The sequence below is a fragment of the Carcharodon carcharias genome, chromosome 2 (genome assembly GCF_017639515.1).
Source record: "Carcharodon carcharias isolate sCarCar2 chromosome 2, sCarCar2.pri, whole genome shotgun sequence".
Taxonomy (NCBI): Eukaryota; Metazoa; Chordata; class Chondrichthyes; order Lamniformes; family Lamnidae; genus Carcharodon; species Carcharodon carcharias.
In genome coordinates this window covers 26,187,360-26,208,286 of record NC_054468.1, presented here as the reverse complement: position 1 = coordinate 26,208,286, position 20,927 = coordinate 26,187,360, and the positions used below count along the sequence as shown (strand labels likewise).

Sequence of the window (20,927 nt, the reverse complement as noted above, 5' to 3'; positions counted from 1 at the left end):
GGTCGAGGTGCTCCGTTGCCCCCTAATCCTAGCCACTGCTGGAATGCATCCACAGCTAGAATGATCATGTACACATCCAAGCGTAAACCTGTCGGAAACTCCTGGATCTGAGTCTCAAAGGCAGCCGCCACCCTTCCATGGAGGCCTCATGGAGGCTTCAGAGTGCTCACATGCCAGGGCCACAGCAGCAGACAGAACATGGATGGACTCCTCCATCCTTCAATCCAGTCTGCAGATGGCCTCTGACAACTCTGCCTGATGTTCACCTGCCTGCCTCAGCATTTCCAACATGTAACTTAGGGCCAAGTCCAGTGGCTCGTCATCTCTCATGGTCTCAGCAGGGTCCTGGTCTCCAACAGTCCTCCGAGGGGCAGAGACTTCGGCTGTCACATCCTCTGCCAGCTGTGTACTGTGTCTGTGAAGTAATTACCAGACTGTAAACCTGACCCTACTCTAGAACTAGGTCCCACCAAGGTGCATGTATCTGTGCTGGTGGAGGGTGCAGGTGAACGCAGTGACGGTTCTTCCTCTGAGGATAACTCTGCTTCCTCTTCAGAGGTTGTCTGGGGACTGGGGCTGTGTGTTCTGGTGGAGGACACCCTCTCCCTTTTCTTGCTGATGCCTGGAATAGAGAATTAGTGATTGACTAAGCAGGCTCGTACATTAAACAGCACTCACAGTCATTGCCCGCATCTAGTTCTGTCAAAGGGTCATGAGGACTCGAAACGTCAACTCTTTTCTTCTCCGCTGATGCTGCCAGACCTGCTGAGTTTTTCCAGGTAATTCTGTTTTTGTATCGCCCGCACCTTGTTGATTTATACTGGAGGCATCCTCATTGGCTTGTTGGGGAGGCTGATTTCACTTTCTGGACAGGAACTATCTCTCTCTTCACCAGCAAGCTCTGAGGCCTGTTCCTCAAAACTTGAGGGGGTCTGGATCTCCAGGGCTCCCCCTCTGGTCATGACTCGCTCTCTTTTGTTATGTGCAATCTTGTCTTGCATAAAGACAGATGGGTTGACTGTGAGCACAATGTATGAAGGAACAGTTCAAAGCACGCATACCTATTGTCTCTGCTGTGCCCTCCCCAGTAAGGGATTAAGATGCCGTTTGTGCAGGAACTGACATGAAATGGAGAGCTTAAAGTGGCTGGCGGACACTCAGTACTGATGTCACAACTGCTGGTCATGTGTGACATCCCGGTGGACTCTAACCCATAGAGGGCCTGAGGCCCTTATGAGAGTGTGAGTTTCACTTACTCTGGCGGAGGAAGGAGTGGAATTTAGAAGGTTAAGAGATGCTTTGATCGAAGTTTTCAAGATATTAAGTGGATCAGATAGGGTGGATTGGGAGAAACTATTGGCACTAGTTGTGGAGTCTAAGAGTAAGAGGCATAGCCTAAAAATTAGAGTCACACAGTGAAATTGGGGAACACATCTTCAAGCAAAGGGTAGCAGATGGCAATTAATGCTAGGTCAATTGTTAATTTTCAAATGGAAATTGATAATACCTTGGCTAACAAAAATTTAAGAGATATGTGATAAAGGCAAGTATATGGAGTTCAGCCATGATCGCACTGCCTGCTGGAACAGGCTCGAGGGGCTAAATGACCTACTCCTGTTCCAATGATACTGTGCAATGTAAACAGGAGTAAGGTGTGGTACAGCTTCTATAATATTCATTGTAAACCAGGCCAAAATGTAGGATTCTAACGTGGAATTCACCGCCCACTCCCCCCACCATCCCCGCCACCCCACCACGCCATGGACAATGAGTGCAGTATTGATTTTAGACCAAAATAATAATCAAGCAGTGTAGAGTCCAAGATGTATATCACTCACTGATTAGGTATGAGGTGTGTAGCTTTTAAGTTGTATGCAGTCCTTGAACCCTGCCCTCAAAGCCCAGGCAACTCAGCATCATTTGCATTAAGTTCTTATTTGGCGGTTTGTCCTGCTTCAGTTTTGATATGCTGGACCTTGGCAAAAGTCTCTTTTTTGAGTACCTTTGCCTTAAATAGTGGGCAAATCCTAAAATGAACATTAAGGTCTGTCGTACCTACAAAATTGAGATACGCGCGGTTAGTGGGAACATGGATTTAAACCTTGAGTGCTGAGAGGCTCTAAGGTCACAAAGGCAAAAACCTCAGACAAGAATCTCCATTCAGGTTATTTCTCATTGCTTAGTAGAAGCATTTAACTCACAACTGTTTCACACTGTAGTGTAGATATGCAGTCCAAGGCACCATGTTTGGGCCATATACATAATAAAAAAAAGTTCTTGCACTGATGTGCAAATCAAAAGCTAGTGTCTAGCTTTATTGATAGCAAGAGTTGATCCACATCCAGGAGGTGATAGGTTGGATTTTTTTTTAAGGTGCTCAGTGCACCTGGCTAATTCTAACGCTTAACGTTACTTTGAAATTAAATGCTGGGAGCATGTGGTGACAACTGGTAATCTGTCCTCAGTTTGCTCTGCTGATGTAAAGTTTGAAAATGTCTATTAATTGTTGTAAATCAGCATCTAGGCAAGAAAACTTTACTGATCCTTGGGGCTTGATAGGATGGACCCCGAGAGATTGTTTCCGCGGGTCGGGGAATCTAAAAACATCGGGGCAGTCTCAGGATAAGGGGCCAATCATTTAGCACTGATGAGGGGAAACTGCTTCACTGAATCTTTTGAATTCTCTGCCCTAGAGGGTTGTGGATTCTCTATCATTGAATACACTAAAGGCTGGGAGAGACAGGTTTTTCTTCTCTCAGGAAGTCAAGGGATATGGGGAATGAGCAGGGAAGTGGAGCTGAAGCCCAAGATCAGCCATGATCGTATTGAATGGCAGAGCAGACTTGACGGGCTAAATGGTCTTCTCCTGGCTCCTATTTCTTGTGATCCGTGGCAAATCACTGGATCTGCTTGGTGATAGAATCCTTGGGGCCTTTCTCTGCTCTTCTTCACAGCAACAGGCCTTTGTGTAAACAGGCCAAGTACAGGAAATAAATTCTTCTGTTCTTTTTATGTGCAGTCAGCTAATTGCTCTCAACTCATAGTTAAAATAGAGTAATCTATAAAAAGACCAGAATAGCACAACTATTAGTGACTGCTGTAATATGGTGAACTTAGGGTAGAATGGAGGGGGTTCAGCTGAAACCACATTAACACTCAATTCCGGCAAACTGCCAGCTAGGGTAATTTGGCACTTGTGCAAAATTTTACCACTCATTTGATAGTCTGAGTACAGCTATATCACAATGGAGAATAAATCCACAGAACAATTGTGACATGGTTTAAAGTGCATTAGTATACTTAATCTCCAGACCTGCTGCCAGCCCCTGCCTGACACATGCTACAGAACCATAACAGGAGGTTGAGTGGCCCATCACATCTGTGCCAACTCTTTGCAAGAGCAATGCGGCACTAATCCTACTGTCCCCTGCTCTCTCCATCTTTGGGAATATCATTGTGGAGGAGAATAGTTGTCAGTACAATAAATTGGCAGTAGGCTTCTGACATGAATTTCCACAGAACAGCCAACCCACGTCTTTTCTCTCCTCTGTTTGCTGTGAGGTAAACACGAGTTTTAACAAAACTATGATAAGATGACAGCACCTACAATTCATGCATCGTCTGCAATTCAATGTACACAGCACACATGCCCATGCATACTCTGTAGAAGGAAAAGGTGCAAATGTTTAAGGGACATCTTACTAATATATTTGGAATAGTTCAACAAAGTAAGGCTGCTCAGATTGATGTACTGTTCCAGAGTTAAGAAATCATTAGAGTCCTTAACATTCCCCATGAATACAAAACTTTCAGTAAGTTAACAGAACCCAGGTTTCGACTTACTTCCAAATAAAACCTCATCTCCGCTGAAGGCGATATTCTCTAGGACTGAACCCAGAGTCAGTTCCAGGTGAAAACACCCCCTCTGAGGCCTGGCTACTTATAAATATGAAACATATGTGCTTCAAATTCGAATTCCAACTGGTAAGTGATGTGATTTGCTGAGTATTTCAATTTTAATTTGCATAAATTGTGTTTTTGTACATTCAACTTCTACTCACCCTTCACTGGAAAAAGGTTCTGGTCTGTGTAGCCTTTCAAATCTCCATTTGTGTTAATTATTGCAACCTAAAGGGAGTGGTGGAGGATGGAATAGCATACCGTTAGGAATGGCGCGGCTGTTTAAGAATTCTTCATAGACTACTAACAGGTCATTTTTAGCAATCTAAAAACAATTTGTACATGAGTCAAGTACATTACAGACCACGGGATTTAACATTTATTGTCGAGATGGTTTCCAAAACAACATACATTTATTCAGCATCTTTATCAAAATAAAATATTGCGAAGCACTTCACAGGAACGTTATTTAACAACGTTGACACCGAACCAAATAAAGAGATGTTAGGACAAGTGACTAAAAGAGATCGGGTTTAAGGAGTATCTTCATAGAATCACATAAAGGTTACAGCACAGGAGGAGGTCATTCTGCCTGTCATGATCATGCCAGCAACAGCACCTCGCCCAGTCCCACTCAGCTGCCTTTTCCCTGCAACCCTGCAAATGTTTTCCATTCAAATAATTATCCAATTGCCCTTTGAAAGCCATGATTGAATCTGCCTCCAGCATACTCTCAGCCAAAGCATTCCAGGTCCCAACCACTTGCTGGGTAAAAATGTTTTTCCTCATGTCATCTTTGGTTCTTTTGCAAATCACCTCAAGTCAGTGTCCTCTGGTTCTCGACCCTTTTGCCGGTGGGAACAGTTTCTTTCTAGCTATTTTGTCCAGACCCCTCATGACGCCTCACATTGTCCTTTCAAACTTCTCTTTTCTGAGGAGAAGTCCCAGCTTCTCCAATCTATTCAAGTAACCGAAGTCCCGTAACCCTGGAACCATACATGTAAATCTTTACTGCATCTTACCTAATGCTTTCACACCCCTCCTAAAAAGTGGGATGCCCAGAATTGCACATAACACTCCAGTTTAGGCCAAACCAGTGTTTTATAAACAACAACTTATATTGTCACAGTATAGCGCCTTTAACATAATGAAACATCCCAAAGCATTTAGCAAGAGTTTTATGAAACAAAGTATAACACAAGTCACATAAGGAGATTAGGTCAGGTGACCAAAAGCTCGATCAAACAAATAAGTTTTAAGGAGTGTCTTAAAGGAGGAAAGTGAGGTAGAGACACGGAGAGGTGTTAGGGGGGGATTTCCAGTTCTTCGGGCCGAGGCAACTGAAGGCATGGCCACCAATGCTGGAACAATTATAATTGAAAATGCACAAGAGGCCAGAGTTAGAGGAGTGCAGATATCTTGGAGCATTGTTTAGCGGGGTGGGGGGAGGGAGATTATAATGGTAGGGAGGGTCAAGGCCATGGAGGGATTTAAAAACAATGATTAGAATTTTAAAACCAAGACATTGCTTAATATGCAGGTCAGTGAGCACAGGGGTGATAGGGAAAGGAGTTGTTGGGGGGGGTTAAAACATGTGCAGCAGAGTTTTGGATAACTTCAAGTTTATGGAAGGTAGAATGTGGGAGACCAGCCAGGAGCGCATTAGAATAGTTGAGTCTAACAGTAATAAAGGCATGAATGAGGGTTTCAGTAGTTGATGAGCTGAGACAGGGGCAGAGTCAGGTGACGTTACAAAGGTGGAAATTGGCAGTCTTAGCGATGGCATGAATATAAGGTCAGAAGCTCATCTCGGGATTAAATGTGACTCCAGGATTGTGAACAGACTTGCTTAATTTCAGACTGTTGCCAGGGAGAAGGATGAAGGAACCGACTGTATTGTAGCCAAAATTGCTGATGACATGAAGTTAGGTAGTTGCGAGATAGGCAAGTTGCGAGGAGAATACAAAGAATCTGCAAAGTAAGTGGGCAAAAATTTTGGCAGATGAAGTATAATGTGGGAAAACGTGAGATTGTCCACTTTGGCAGGAAGAATAGAAGAGCAAGCATACCATTTAAATTGAGAAAGACTGCAGAATGTTGTGGTACAGAGGAACCTTGTACATGAATCATTAAAAAGTCAGCATGCAGGTACAGCAAATAACTAGGAAGGAAAATGGAATGTTGACCTTTTTTGCAAGGGGGATGGGTATAAGTAGGGAGGTCTTTGATACAATTATACAGGGCATTGTGAGATTGAGTATTGTGTAGAATTTTGGTCATCTTACTTAAGGAGGGTCATACTTGAATTGGAGGTGCTGCAGAGAAGGTTCACTAGGTTAATTCATAGGTTGAGGGTTTTGTCTTATGGGGAAAGGTTGAGTAGGGTCTATGTTCATTGGAGTTTAGGAGAATGAAAGGTGATCTTATTGAAACATAAGATTCTGAGGGGGCTTAACAGGGTAAATGCTGAAAGGATGTTTCCCCTTTTGGGGGGGGGAATCTAGAACTAAGGGGCACAGTTTAACAAAAAAGGGTCTCCTATTTAAAGTGGAGGTGAGGAGGAATTTCTTCTCGCAGACACTCATTAATGTTTGGAAGTCTCTTCCCCGGCAAGCAATGGTGGCTGGGGTCACTGAATAAATTCAAGGCTGAGTTAAACAGATTTTTGATCTACAGGGGCAGGCAGGAAAGTAGAGGTAAGGCCACAATTGATCTTACTGAATGGTGGAGCGGGCTCGAGGGACCAAGTGGCCAACTGGAGTAGCCAAGTGGAGTAGTGTGTGCAGTTCTGGTCGCCACATTATAGGAAGGATGTGATTGCACTGGAGGGGGTGCAGAAGAGACTCACCAGGATGTTGCCTGGGATGAAACATTTAAGTTATGAAGAGAGGTTGGATAGACTTGGGTTGTTTTCGTTGGAGCAGAGAAGACTGAGGGGCGACCTGATTGAGGTGTACAAGATTATGAGGGGCATGGACAGGGTGGATAGGGAGCAGCTGTTCCCCTTAGTTGAAGGATCAGTCACAATGGGGCATAAGTTCAAGGTGAGGGGCAGGAGGTTTAGGGGGGGGATGTGAGAAAAAACTTTTTTACCCAGAGGGTGGTGACGGTTTGGAATGCACTGCCTGTGAGGGTGGTGGAGGCAGGTTGCCTCACATCCTTTAAAAAGTACCTGGATGAGCACTTGGCATGTCATAACGTTCAAGGCTATAGGCCAAGTGCTGGTAAATGAGATTAGGTGGGTAGGTCAGGTGTTTCTCACATGTCGGTGCAGACTAGATGAGCTGAAGGGCCTCTTCTGCACTGTGATTCTGTGTGACTTGTGCTCCCATTTTTATGTTCAATTGTTCAGGGAGAGGGGAAGATTCACCATAACTTCCTTGGCCATGAAAAATTGAATGGTCTCTTTTTTGACACTGCATGTGTCATGGTCCTTCGATCCCGGGTCATCTGGTTAAGTACCAATAACGTTTCGTTTAAAGTAGATAAAGTTTGAGATTCAGGAAGCTGAAAGTCGGCTGCCTTCTCAGATTTTCAGGGCGTCTCTCACGCCCACTTCAATTAAAGTCTGTTCCCTGCAGCTCTTTCTTTAATTTGGAGCTGACTTCTCTTGACTTAACTTAACAGGACCTATTTTTGTCAACTGTCTTTGTCCCGTATCTGGGACTTCTTTTGAGATCTCTCCCTGTCCCTCTTCTGGTTTGGGACCTCCCCCTGTTCCTCTCCTGTGTCCTGCTGCCTGGGACACTCACTCGTCACAGAAGCGCTCTGTTCTGGTCATCTGACCTGGCCTTTCACACTGTTCTTCTTTCTTCCTTCTGCACAGGCGCACAGGGCCGGTCCTCGGCCTGAAGATCGTAAAATACCCAAACTGCGCACGTGCGGCCAATTTTCGGCCGGCACGTGTGTGGGAAACCTGAGGCTCAAACTAAAGAAGGTAAGTTTGAGTCTCATCACATATTTGGGATACTTAAAGGAGAACATGAAAAAGCACCATATAGCTCTGTTTATAAAGTCCAGGATCCCGTATGCTTTATTAACCACTTTTTCAACCTGCCCTGGCACCTTCAATAATTTGTGCATATGTACCCTAGGTCCCTCTGCTCCTGCACACCGTTTAGAATTGCGCCCCTTATTTTACAAAATACAAACACATGAAATAGGAGCAGAAGTAGGCCATTCGGCCCCTCGAACCTGCTCTGCCATTCAATAAGATCATGGCTGAACTGTGAGTTTTGAATTAAACACTCCTATTTGCCGCTGATAACCTTTGATTCCCTTGCCTAATAAGAATCTACCTACCTCTGCCTTAAAAATATTGAATGGCTTGCCTCCAGGGACAGAGAGTTCCAAAGTCGCACAACCCTCAGAGAAAAAAAATTCTCATCTCTGTCCTAAAAGGGCAGCCCCTGGTTTTAAAACAGTGCCCCCACCAGTTCTGGACACCCCCACAAGAGGAAACATCCTTTCCACGTCCACCTTGTCAATGCCTTTCAGGATCTTATATGCTTCAATCAAGTCACTCCTCACTCTTTTAAGCTTTTTAAAAATTCATTCATGGGACTAGGCCAGCATTTATTGCCCATCCCTAATTGCTCTTGTTCAAAGGGCATTTTAAGAGTCAACCACATTGCTGTGGATCTAGAGTCACGTGTAGGCCAGATCAGGTAAGGGCAGCAGATCTCCTTCCCTAAAGGATGTTAGTGAACCACATGGGTTTTTTTGACAACAATCAAAAATGGTTTCATGGTCATCATTAGACTTTTACCTCCAGATTTTTATTGAATTCAAATTCCACCATCTGCCGTGGTGGGACTCAAATCCGGATCCCCAGAGCATTACCCTGGGAATCTGGATTACTAGTCCAGCGACAATACCACAACGCCATCGCCTCCCCAGAAATAGGAAGGGCCAGGCCATTGAAGAAATTGAAAACGGGGATGAAAGTTTTAAAATCGAGGATTTATTTGGCTAGGAGCCAATGTAAAACAGCAAGCATGGGGATGAATGGAAATCGGACTCGGTGTGAATTAGGATATGGCAGCAGAGTTTTGGAAGAGCTCAAGTTTAGAGACTGCAGCACCAAAACCCAACCACAAGTGACACACCATTTTGGAGAATCATGCTGCCCAAATGGTCAGTTTTGAATACATTGTTTAAAAAACAAAAGCTGAGATGTGAAATTGTGCAGTTTTCCTTGGTCATGCTGCAATAACATAAATGCTTTAAATTTTCTTTCCTGTGGGGGTGGGAAGGGGGTACAGCAGGGAAAGAGCAAGGAAATTGCAATTGCAACAGTCCAAGAGTTTAAAACAGAATATTAAATCAATAGTACAGCTACAAAAAAAAAACAATTTTTCCAAATTTATAGCATCAATTTAGATTGGACCAAGCTTTGCATCCATATCCATTATGTCATCATATATATAAAAGTTTGACCTAACTCTAAACTTCCGTATTCTACAACTTGACCAATGTTGTGAGTTAAACATATTCCAACTTTGGAAGATCAGTAAGACATATTTTCTTTTACAAATATATATCTTTCCATTACAGCAACCACCGAAAGAAATTAGTCTAGTGCAAATTACCAGAAAGTTACTTAACCCCAATTGCATGCATCCACTAATAGGCCTATCCTTGAAACCTCAGAAATTACCACACCATAGATTCTCCGCAAGAAGATAGATAGTTATAAAATCTTCACCAGCAGAAACTGAAGTTTTCTAAACAATACCAATTTTTTTTTAATTAAAAGGAAGAAGAATATGTACTGGTAGGCAGGTGTGAGCAACTGAAGATAGATCTAGATGCAGCTGTATTCAGCTTAGTGTTAAAAACACATGCGTGTTCAGGGTGTATAGTTTATAACTCCCCAAACTCATTATATCATAAAGAAAGATGACAGTTTATAGCAACAGTTCCTCCCATAGTTAAATGGTCTGTGAGCAGGACTGAGCAGAAGTCAATTGGTTCTCTGAAGGGAACAAGAGAAAATGTGTTGTTCATTCCAACATTTTTTTAAAAACTGGTAGGTAGTACTTAAGTGGCTAATGAACAATACTAACAGAATTCTACCTTTCTTTCAGTAAGAGATAGTGCTAGATTCAGCTGAACAGATAGAAAGATGCAAGGGAAAACATTATATAGGAGCAGGTGAACCGGGGAAGAGAAAGTTCTTAGTAAAAGGTCTTAATTTTCAATAGGGTCAAACTTAACAATCTTTCTTTTAGAAATTTGCCATCAAGCCTTATGTCTTGGTTCTTTATAGTCAACTGAATCACAAGTGTTGGAACAATTTAAGCTGTGGTTAACCTTAAGCATAATTTCCACCGAACTGATGCTTAGACAAAAAACATTAACCGCTTCACTGGCACAAGCCAGTTTGAACAAAATACAGTCAGGATAATAACTTAAGACTTTAGTTTACACAATTAAACAGCTAGCACTAGCAGCAGTTCAAGAAGGAAGCTCACCACCACCAATTTCTCAAGGGCAATTAGGCATGGGCAATAAATGCTGGCCTATTCAGTGACGCCCACATCCCATGAATGAATTTTTTAAAAGTTTAAGGGACTACGCAGCAATAATTCGCAAAATATGCAACACTGTATGAATTAGATGATCTTCAAGTCATCTACTCAGGCTTATGTAATAAATTTATAGATGGATCAAAATGAATGGCTACATTCAACTTAAAAATAAAGGCAAGGCAGCTCATTACAAAATAATTATTGCATTACTTATTTGGCTTTTCCCAATTTTCTCCCTTCTTTTCTTCAAAGGCAATGATACCTGCTGCACTTCCATTAGCGCTAACTGTGCTCCTTGCTCAGGTCATTCTTCATGAATGAGCCGAAACAGAAAGCATCAATAGGCTACGCCACTGATGAGGAAATCATAGTTCAATCCAATCCCAAATCCTTCCAATATTCAGATACACATACTTCACAAAATGTAATCAGACACAGGAATCATGTCTCACTTACCCTCTCCTCATCAGAAGGGTACAAGGCCAATTCTACTGTCACATTGGGCAGAATTGAATGGAGCCCACTGGAGTAGGCATGATGATGATGATTGGGGGGGTGGGAGGTGGAATCAGGCAGGAGTACCTGTGTTCTATATTTAGTGGCAAGCAAACCATCCTGAACTTAGTGTGGCGGGGGTGGAAGGGCCTGACACGGGAATCTCAATCTCACCTGCTGGCAGCAGGATATCAATTAGGCTCATTAATGAGCCACTTAAAGCCACTTAATGCCTGAGCCCACCAGGATTTAATGGTTGTTCGGGAATTTAACAGGTCTCGCTCTGGTCAGGTTTGCCAGTGGCCTACTAAGGGGGTTCCCCATTGATAGGTACTCAGTGCCTGATAAAGGAACTGGGTATTGGGAAAGGGTGGTGGTTGGCGGGCGTGGGGGGGTAGGCCACTGAAAACCACCTCCTGTCCTTGCTTTTGACTTCCCTGCCCCCACCTCATCGGCGAGCTCTTCCCCGCGACCCCCATTCCACCTCACTCACCTGTCTCCAGCGATGTTCCCTGTTGCAGGCCCCTGAGCTTTACTGGCAGCAGCCATCATGACAAGTGCTGCTGCCAGCCTCTGATTGACTAGCAGCAGGTGGGGGCAGGATTTCCATCCTACTGGGCTCTTGATCATGTGAGGCGCAATGCTGCGGTCGGAAGCAAGGGCAGAGGTGTTGGCTTTCAGTAGCCCCACCCCCCGCCATTCCCAAAGCCCGGTCTCTCAATTGGGCACTGGGTACCTGCCAATGAGGGACACCCACCCCCATGGAATATTCAAAGAGCAGGACAAGTTCTCTCTGTGTTTTCGTCAAGAGTTAATCATTAAAAAAACATAATTCAAACAGGTTATTTGGTCATTAAATCACTGCCTTGCCTTGCACAAATAGTCTGCCACTTTCTCACACATTACATTACGACTGTGACTACATTTCACAAATACTTCATTGATTGAGAAGCGCTTCAGAATATCCTGAGTTCATGAATCAAAGCTGAAAAAGATGAATCAAAAAGAACTTTCCACGATGAGAAAGCATGAGCAGAATTTTATCGGAAGAGCAAATCTTAAGTACGTGCAGCAGGCATCTGTCCTACTAGCAATTATGCAGCAGGGGTTGGCAGGTGGTGCCTATTCCCACCATCAGGTGACTCAATTTCAGGTCTAGGCAGGCTATAAAAGGCCCCCTCTGCAAGCATCCAATCTCCCCAAGCAGGAGGAACTGGTGCCAAGTTTGACTACAGGTCCACCACTTGCAGGGTCATTTAAAAAAATTTTTTTTCAACTTACAGCCTCCACCCTTCAACACGTTCCATCAAGCATTCCCCATCACTCACCCCCTTTCTCATCCGACAAATATTCTTGGACCCCTATCACTGCCACACGCACCCAACACCCCCTGCCCACCCTAGGCTATCTAAGAACAGAAGGACATGCACTTCCCCTGAGATGGCAATTGGAGGCCCTCCTGTTTGACCAAGGCGGCCTGGACAGAGATCACAGAGGAGACAAGCAGCCATGGGGTCCTGACAAACCTGGGTGTCATGTCACAAAAGGGTGAACGACCGCCTCCGATCATCCAGTTTACGTGGCAATGTGGCATTACAGCAAAGGGCCTCTCATGAGGGTATAAAGCAAATGGGGAGAGAGGCCAGGCTGGGAAATGCATGGTCATCATCAGTACCACGTGGCAAAAGGGGCCGGACCGTGTGACACTTGTACATGATAAGGTGGTTGTGTACCAGTTAGAATGTGTGGCCAGTTTGGGAATGCATGAGGTGGTGGGAGTCTCTTGACATGCTACTAAATCTTTATGTTGTCATGCAGGATAAGGAGACCTTTAATACCAGGGGCAGGGCCAAGACTAGAGGAGGAGTGGCTGATCTCAAAGTGCTAAAGCCTTGTGAAGAGGAAGCTTTGGAGATTGCGTATGAGCAGGGAGATCAGTTGGTTGTTCATGATGATGCTGGCCTAACCAGCCAGCAGAGTGAAAATGCTTCCAAGCTGGTGATGAATCATCTGCACATTAGAAACTGTGAAACTGTGGTTTCATAACAGACTGAGCTTCTCCCTAATATCTTTCCTGTTATTCTTCATTGGTGGTTGTATCCATAGCCAAAGAAACCGACAACCCCACCTCTGAGGAAGGCCAAGAAAATCCAGAGGAAGCACCATCATCTGCCTCTCCCTCATCCTCCACCAACTCAGTTACACTCACATGGGTTTCGAAAAACTCGTGTATAGAATCGGAGCACATACTGGTGATCACTTCATAGGCATGTCCCAGCAGCTGAGGGACTGAGGGAGGCTGCATTAGCCGAGGTCCCCGACAGTGGGAGAACTGTTGGGGATCAGGTCCATGCTGAGCCCCAGGCTGATAATGGACCTCTGGTCTCGGTCACAATAAGCCCACTGGAGATGCAGAGACAGGTGGGGGAAAATCTGGTATAGGTGCTAGAGACTATGCGGAATCTTGGGCAGATGGGGGAGGAGTCCATTCAAAGTTCGAGTTCTACCGTAGCTCCAGCATGTGAATGCATGGCTTCCTCCATGGAGTGCCAGGTCTATCATACGACCTATATGGGCAAGGAGCTGCATTCCATCACTCTGGCCATGCGCACAGTACAGCAATGGCTTGGTGAGCGGCGAATGAGGCACCTGGACCTCCCTCCAGGCATTCTTTCTCCTCAGGAATACAAGGAGGTAGATTGCACACCGAGCAGGAAGAGGAGCGCCAACCAGCTGCCCAGGGCGTCCTCTCAGGGTGAGCTCTACATCCCCTCTGCCAATGACTCCTGTAGGTGAGGCTAAAGAGGGTGCCCTTGCATCCATGCAGTAGCCCTCAAGGCCTCAGACTACCAGAGGACATCCGCATCACCACATGCGATGGAGCACTGCTCTCATCAGTCTGCCTCCTCATCAGCTGCTGGTGTATGGGTCATACCAAGACGTAAATGAAAGTAGTGGGCATACGTGAAAAATTAAGACTGTATGAGCGCACAATGATGGGAAAGGTGTTCAGACACTGTTCACTTATACATATGAAAAGTTCATATTATAGTTTGTTCACTTGATTATTATGTGCAACATATACATTTTTTTGGGATGTCCTCATTCAAAAAGCATCTTACTCTGTCCTGCTTCATGATTGACAGTCTTTACTGAATGAAGGGTGCTGAAGAAGATTTCACTTGTGTAGGAAACAATGTGGTGGTGTGTTAGAGGCCAGTATTTCTTGCATAGTCATGTGTGTTGCCTGATTTGTAGTCTCAAGGCAATGTGACATGATTGAACATGTAACATATGCTGGCCTTCCCATAAATGATATATGAGCACGAGAAGTAATGTGCAGCTTGTCCACTCATGGCTCTGTTAATGTGGGCAAGGAGCAGATAGATGGCTCATAATAGCTTCAGTAACTTATATGCAAGCGTGAAGCCTGTAACCTCTTTTAATCCTGTGTGATAAAGGTTCACATCCCTTGGACTTCTAGGGGGTAGGGCACATGGGTAGTGAGGTGGGTCTGGATGTAGGCTGGCAGAGGTTGGCGCACAGAGGAGACAAAGGTTTGCAGGCAAGGCACTAACTGTCATATTAGTGCCTTATTCCTGGGAAAAACAGTTGAAGATAAGGTTGTCTCTGACAGCCCTGGCACAACTCACCATGGCCCTGGCATAGAAACATAGAAAATAGGAGAAGGAGTAGGTCATTCAGCCTTTCAAGCCTGCTCCACCATTTAATATGATCATGGCTGATCCTCTATCTCAACGTCATACTCCCGCTCTCTCCCCATATCCGTTGATGCCTTTAGTGTCTAGAAATCCATCTATTTCCTTCTACAATATATTCAGTGGCCTTGGCCTCCATGGCATTCTGTGGTAGAGAATTCCACAGGTTCATCACCCTCTGAGTGAAGAAATTTCTCCTCATTTCAGTCCTGAATGGCCTATCCCTTATCCTCAGAGTGTGACCACTTGTTCTAGAACCCCCAGCCACAGGAAACATCCCTGCATCCAGTCTGTCCATTCTTGTCAGGATTTTATATGTTTCAAAGAGATCCCCTCTCGTTCTCCTAAACTTCAGTGGATACAGGCCTAGTCGGCCCAATCTCTCCTCATATGACGATCCTGCCAACCCAGAAATCAGTCTGTTGAACCTTCGCTGCACTCACTCTATGGCAAGTATATCCTTTCTGAGGTAAGGAGACCAAAACTGCACACAATACTCCAGGTGTGGTCTCACATCTGCAGTAAGACATCCTTGCTACTATACTCAAATCCTCTTGCAAAGAAGGCCAACATATCGTTTGCCTTCCTAACTGCTTGCTGCACCTGAATGCTTGCTTCAGTGACTGGTAGACAAGGTCACCAAGGTCCCTTTGTACATCAACATTTCCTGATCTATCAACATTTAAATAATACTCTGCCATTCTGTTTTTTATACCAAAGTGAGTAACTTCATACTGTCCACATTATTCTGCATCTGCCATGTATTTGCCCACTCACTCAACTTGTCAAAATTTTCTTGAAGCCTATTTACATCCTCCTCATCAATCACATTCCCACCTAGTTTTGAGACATCAGCAAACTTGGAAATATTACACTTAGTGCCCTCAGCGAAATCATTAATATATATTGTGAATAGCTGGGACCCAAGCATTGAACCCTGCGGTACCTCACTAGTCTCCACCTGCCACTCCGAGAAAGACCTATTTATTCCTACTCTGTCTCCTGTCTTTCAATCAATTTTCAATCCAAGCCAATATATTACCCCCAATCCCATGTGCTTTAATTTTGCACACTAACCTCTTATGTGGGACTTTATCAAAAGGTTTTTGAAAATCTAAATACACCACATCCACTGGTTGTCCCTTATCTATTCTACTATTCTCAAGAAACTCCTGCAGGTTTGTCAAACATGATTTCCCTTTCATCAATCCATGTTGCCTTTGTCTAATCCTGTTGCTATTTTCTAAGTGTCCTGTTATCACATCCTCTATAATAGACTGACATTTTCCATACTACTGATGTTAGGCTAACCAGTCTGCAATTCCCTGTTTTCTCCCTCCCTCTTTAAATAGTGGGATTACATTTGCCACCCTCCAATCTGCCAGGATTGTTCCAGAATCTACAGAACTTTGGAAGATCACAACCAACACATCCACTATTTCCATGGTCACCTCCTTTAGTACCGTGGGATGTAGATCATCAGGCCCAGGGGATTTATCGGCTTTCAGTTTCAATTATTTCTCCAGCACTATTTTATTACTAATACTAATTTCCTTCAATTCCTCCTTATCACTAGGCACTTGGTTCCCTAGTATTTCTGGGAAGTTATTTGTATCCATGAAGATAGAACTAAAGTAGTTGTTTAATTGATGTGCCATTTCCTTGTTCTCCATTATAAATTCTCCAGTTTTGGACTGTAAGGGACCTACATTTGTCTTCACTAATCTTTTTCTTTTTACATACTTACAGAAACTTTTACAGTCTGCTTTTATGTTCCTTGCAAGTCTATTCTCATTCTTTTTTCCCCTTCTTAATCAATTCCTTGGTCCTCCTTTGCTGAATCCTGGGGCTTGCTACGTTTTCTAGCAATTTTATATGACTCCTCCTTGGATCTGATACTATGCTTAATTTCTTTTGTTAACCATGATTGGGCCGCTTTACTTGTTGTGTTTTTTGTGCCAGGAAGAAATGTATAACTGCTGCAATGCATGCATTTGTTCCTCATTGTCTATCTACCGTCATGCCTTTTAATAAAACTCGCCAATCTATCTTAGCCAACTCACCCCTCATATCTTCATCGTTTCCAATGTTTAGATTTAAGATGCTCATTTCAGATTGGACTACTTCACTTTCCATCCTAATGAAGAATTCTATCATGTTATGATCACTCTTCCCTAAAGGACACCACACAACAAGAAAATTAATTAATCCCTTCTGATTGCACAATACCAAATCTAGAATAGCCTGTTCCCTAGTTGGTTCCTCGACATACTGGTCTAAAAAATCATCTGCTATGCACTCCAGGAATTCATCTGCCACAGTGTTATTGATAATTTGGTTTGCCCAGTCTATATGCAGATTAAAGTCACTCATGATTACTGTAGCACCCTTGTTACATGCATCTCTGATTTCCTGATTAATGCCATCCCCTACCTTACCACTACTGTTTGGAGGCCTATAGTCAACTCCCATTAATGTCTTCCGTCCCTTGTTGCTTCTTAGCTCCACCCAGACTGATTCCACATCTAGATTTTCTGAGTCAATATCCTTTCTCACTCTTGCACTGATTTCATCCATAACTCACGCCACCTCACCTCCTTTTCCTTTTCACCTGTCCTTCCTAAATACTGAGTATCCTTGGATATTCAATTCCCAGTCTTGGTCATCCTGCAGCCATGTCTCTGTTATTGCAATCATATCGCACCTGTTCACATCTATCTGCGCAATTGGTTTGTCTGCCTTATTGCAACTGCTCTGCGCATTCAGGTACAGTGCCTTTAGATTTGTCTTTTTAACATTTTTTACACAATTTTTTGTACTATGGCCCTATTTGCTGCTAGCCCTTGCTTCCTCTGCCTTCCACTTTTGCTTTCTATTTTTCTGTCCTTCATTTCTATCTTTGTTTCCCTCTCTTGTGTTTTCCCGCTCAGGTTCCCATCCCCCCGATACTCAGTTAAACCTCCCCCATAGTACCAGCGAATACCCCAGTGAGGATATTGGTCCCACTCCTACTGGGGTGCAACCCGTCCAGTTTGTACAGGTCCCATCACCCCCAAATTCTGTCCTAATGCCTCAGGAATCTAAATCCCTCACTCCTACACCATCTCTTTGGTCACGCATCCACATCTGCTTTATTCTCCTATTCCTGATTTCACTAGGACATGGCACTGGGAGTAATAGAACCATAGAACCATAGAACACTACAGCACAGAAAACAGGTCATTTGGCCCTTCTAGTCTGCGCCGAAATATTATTCCGCTAGTCCCATTGACCTGCACCTAGTTCATAACCCTCCAGACCTCTCCCATCCATGTATCTATCTAATTTATTCTTAAAACTTAAGAGTGAGCCCGCATTTACCACGTCAGATGGTAGTTCGTTCCACATTCTCACCACTCTCTGAGTAAAGAAGTTCCCCCTAATGTTCTCCCTAAACCTTTCCCCTTTCACCCTAAAGCCATGTCCTCTCATGTTTATTTCTCCTAATCTAAGTGCAAAGAGCCTACTCACATTTACTCTGTCTATACCCCTCATAATTTTGTAAACTTCTATCATATCTCCCCTCATTCTTCTACGCTCCAAGGAATAAAGTCCTAACCTGTTTAATCTTTCCCTGTAACTCAACTCCTTAAGACCCAGCAACATCCTAGTAAATCTTCTCTGCACTCTCTCAATCTTACTGATATCCTTCCTATAGTTAGGCAACCAGAACTGCACACAATACTCCAAAGTTGGCCTCACCAATATCTTATACAAGCTCACCATACTATCCCAACTCCTATACTCAATACTTTGATTTATGAAGGCCAGTATGCCAAAAGCTTTCTTTACAACCTTGTCTACCTGTGACACCACTTTCAGGGAACTATGTATCTGAACTCCCAGATCCCTTTGTTCCTCCGCACTCCTCAGTGCCCTACCATTTACTGTGTATGTCCTACCTTGGTTTGACCTTCCAAAATGTAACACCTCACACTTTTCTGCATTAAATTCCATTTGGCATTTTCTGGCCTATTTTTCCAGTTGGTCCAGATCCATCTGCAAGCTTTGAAAACCTTCCTCGCTGTCCACAACGCCTCCAATCTTAGTGCCATCAGCAAACTTGCTGATCCAATTCACCACATTATCATCCAAATCATTGAAATAGACAACAAACAACAATGGTCCCAGCACAGATCCCTGAGGCACACCACTAGTCACAGACCTCCAGTCTGAGAAGCAATCATCCACTACCACTCTCTGCCTTCTCCCACACAGCCAATTTTGAATCCAGTTTACAACCTCTCCATGGATACCAAGTGTCTGAACCTTCTGAACTAACCTCTCATATGGGACCTTGTCAAAGGCATTACTAAAGTCCATGTAGACAACATCCACAGCCTTTCTTTCATCTACTTTCTTGGTAACCTCCTCGAAAAACTCTACAATGTTCGTTAAACACGACCTACCATGCACAAAGCCATGCTGACTATCCTTAATCAGCCCTTGGCTGTCCAAATAACTATATATCCGATCTCTCAGAACACCTTCCAATAATTTACCTACTACTGACGTCAGGCTCACTGGCCTATAATTACCTGGTTTACTTTTAGAGCCTTTTTTAAACAACGGAACAACATGAGCTACCCTCCAATCCTCCGGCACCTCACCCGTGGCTAAGGACATTTTAAATATTTCTGCCAGGGCCCCTGCAATTTCTACACTAGTCTCCCTCAAGGTCCAAGGGAATATCAGGTCAGGCCCGGGGGATTTATCTACCTTTATTCGCTGTAAGGCAGCAAGCACCTCGTCCTCTTTAATCTCTATATGTTCCATGAAACTACTGCTTGTTTCCCTTCCTTCCTTATACACTATGCCAGGTGCCTGAGTAAATAGTGATGCAAAAAAACTGTTTAAGATCTCCCCCATCTCGTGAGGCTCCACACATAGACGACCACTCTGATCTTCAAGGGGACCAAGTGTGTCCCTTACTATCCTTTTACTCTTAATATACTTGTAGAAACCCTTTGGGTTTACCTTCACATTATCTGCCAAAGCAACCTCATGTCTTCTTTTTGTCTTCCTGATTTCCTTTTTTAGTATTTTCTTACATTTTCTATACTCTACAAGTACCTCATTTGCTTCTTGTTGCCTATACCTGCACCTCTCTCTTCTTCTTAACCAGATCGCCAATATCTCTTGAAAACCAAGGTTCCCTATGCCTGTTAACTTTGCCTTTAATCCTGACAGGAACATGCAAACTCTGCACTCTCAAAATTTTACCTTTGAATGCCTTCCACTTACTGAACACATCCTTGCCAGAAAACAACTTATGACTATCCACTCTTCCTAGATCCTTTCTCATTTCCATGAAATTGGCCTTTCTCCAATTTAGAATCTCAACTCAAGGACCAGACCTATCCTTATCCATAATTAGCTTAAAACTAATGACATTGTGGTCACCGGACCCAAAATGTTCGCCTACACATACTTCTGTCACCTGACCTGTCTGGTTCCCTAATAGGAGATCAAGTATTGCATCCTCTCTCGTTTGTACCTCTATATATTGATTTAGAAAACTTTCCTGAACACATTTGACAAACTCCAAGCCATCCAGCCCTTTTACAGTATGGGAATCCCAGTCAATATGTGGAAAGTTAAAATCTCCTATCACAACTTTCTGTTTCTTACATCGGTCTGCTATTTCTCTACAGATTTGCTCCTCCAATTCTCTCTGACTATTGGGCGGTCTATAATACAACCCTATTAATGTGGTCACACGTTTCCCATTCCTCAGCTCCACCCGTATGGCCTCTGTAGACGAGCCCTCCGGGCTGTCCTACTTACGCACAGCTGTGATATTTTCCCTGACTAGTAATGCCACTCCTCCCCCTTTCATCCCTCCCCCTCTATCACGTCTGAAACAACGGAACCCCAGAACATTGAGCTGCCAGTCCTGCCCCACCTGCAACCAAGTCTCACTAATAACAATAATGTCGTAATCCCACGTGCCAATCCACGCCCTAAACTCATCTGCCTTTCCGACAATACTCCTTGCATTGAAATAGATGCACCTGAGAACATTTCTATCATGTGCGGACCCTTGATTTCTGTCTATACATGCATTCCTTGCTTGACCTTTATCCTCCTCCACCTCACTATCTGCTCTAACACTCTGGTTCCCCTCCCCCTGCAAATCTAGTTTAAACACCCCGGAGCAGCACTAGCAAACCTACCCGCAAGGATGTTAGTCCCCCTCCAGCTCAGGTGCAAACTGTCCTGTCGGAACAGGTCCCACCTT

At 43.9% G+C, this 20,927-nt stretch overlaps 1 protein-coding gene across 4 annotated transcripts in view; it reads right to left on the bottom strand.

The window, feature by feature from the left end:
- Positions 1-20,927, bottom strand: part of LOC121271108 (transcription factor Dp-2-like) — a 219,169-nt gene that overhangs the window by 144,557 nt on the left and 53,685 nt on the right. For 3 of the 4 annotated variants that reach the window (XM_041176869.1, XM_041176876.1, XM_041176889.1), the window contains exon 3: positions 4,062-4,128. The exons of the other annotated variant lie outside the window; for it this stretch is intronic. In XM_041176869.1, the coding sequence (XP_041032803.1) occupies positions 4,062-4,128 (67 nt within the window). The remainder of the gene's footprint in view (positions 1-4,061; positions 4,129-20,927) is intronic. 4 annotated transcript variants of the gene reach the window in all.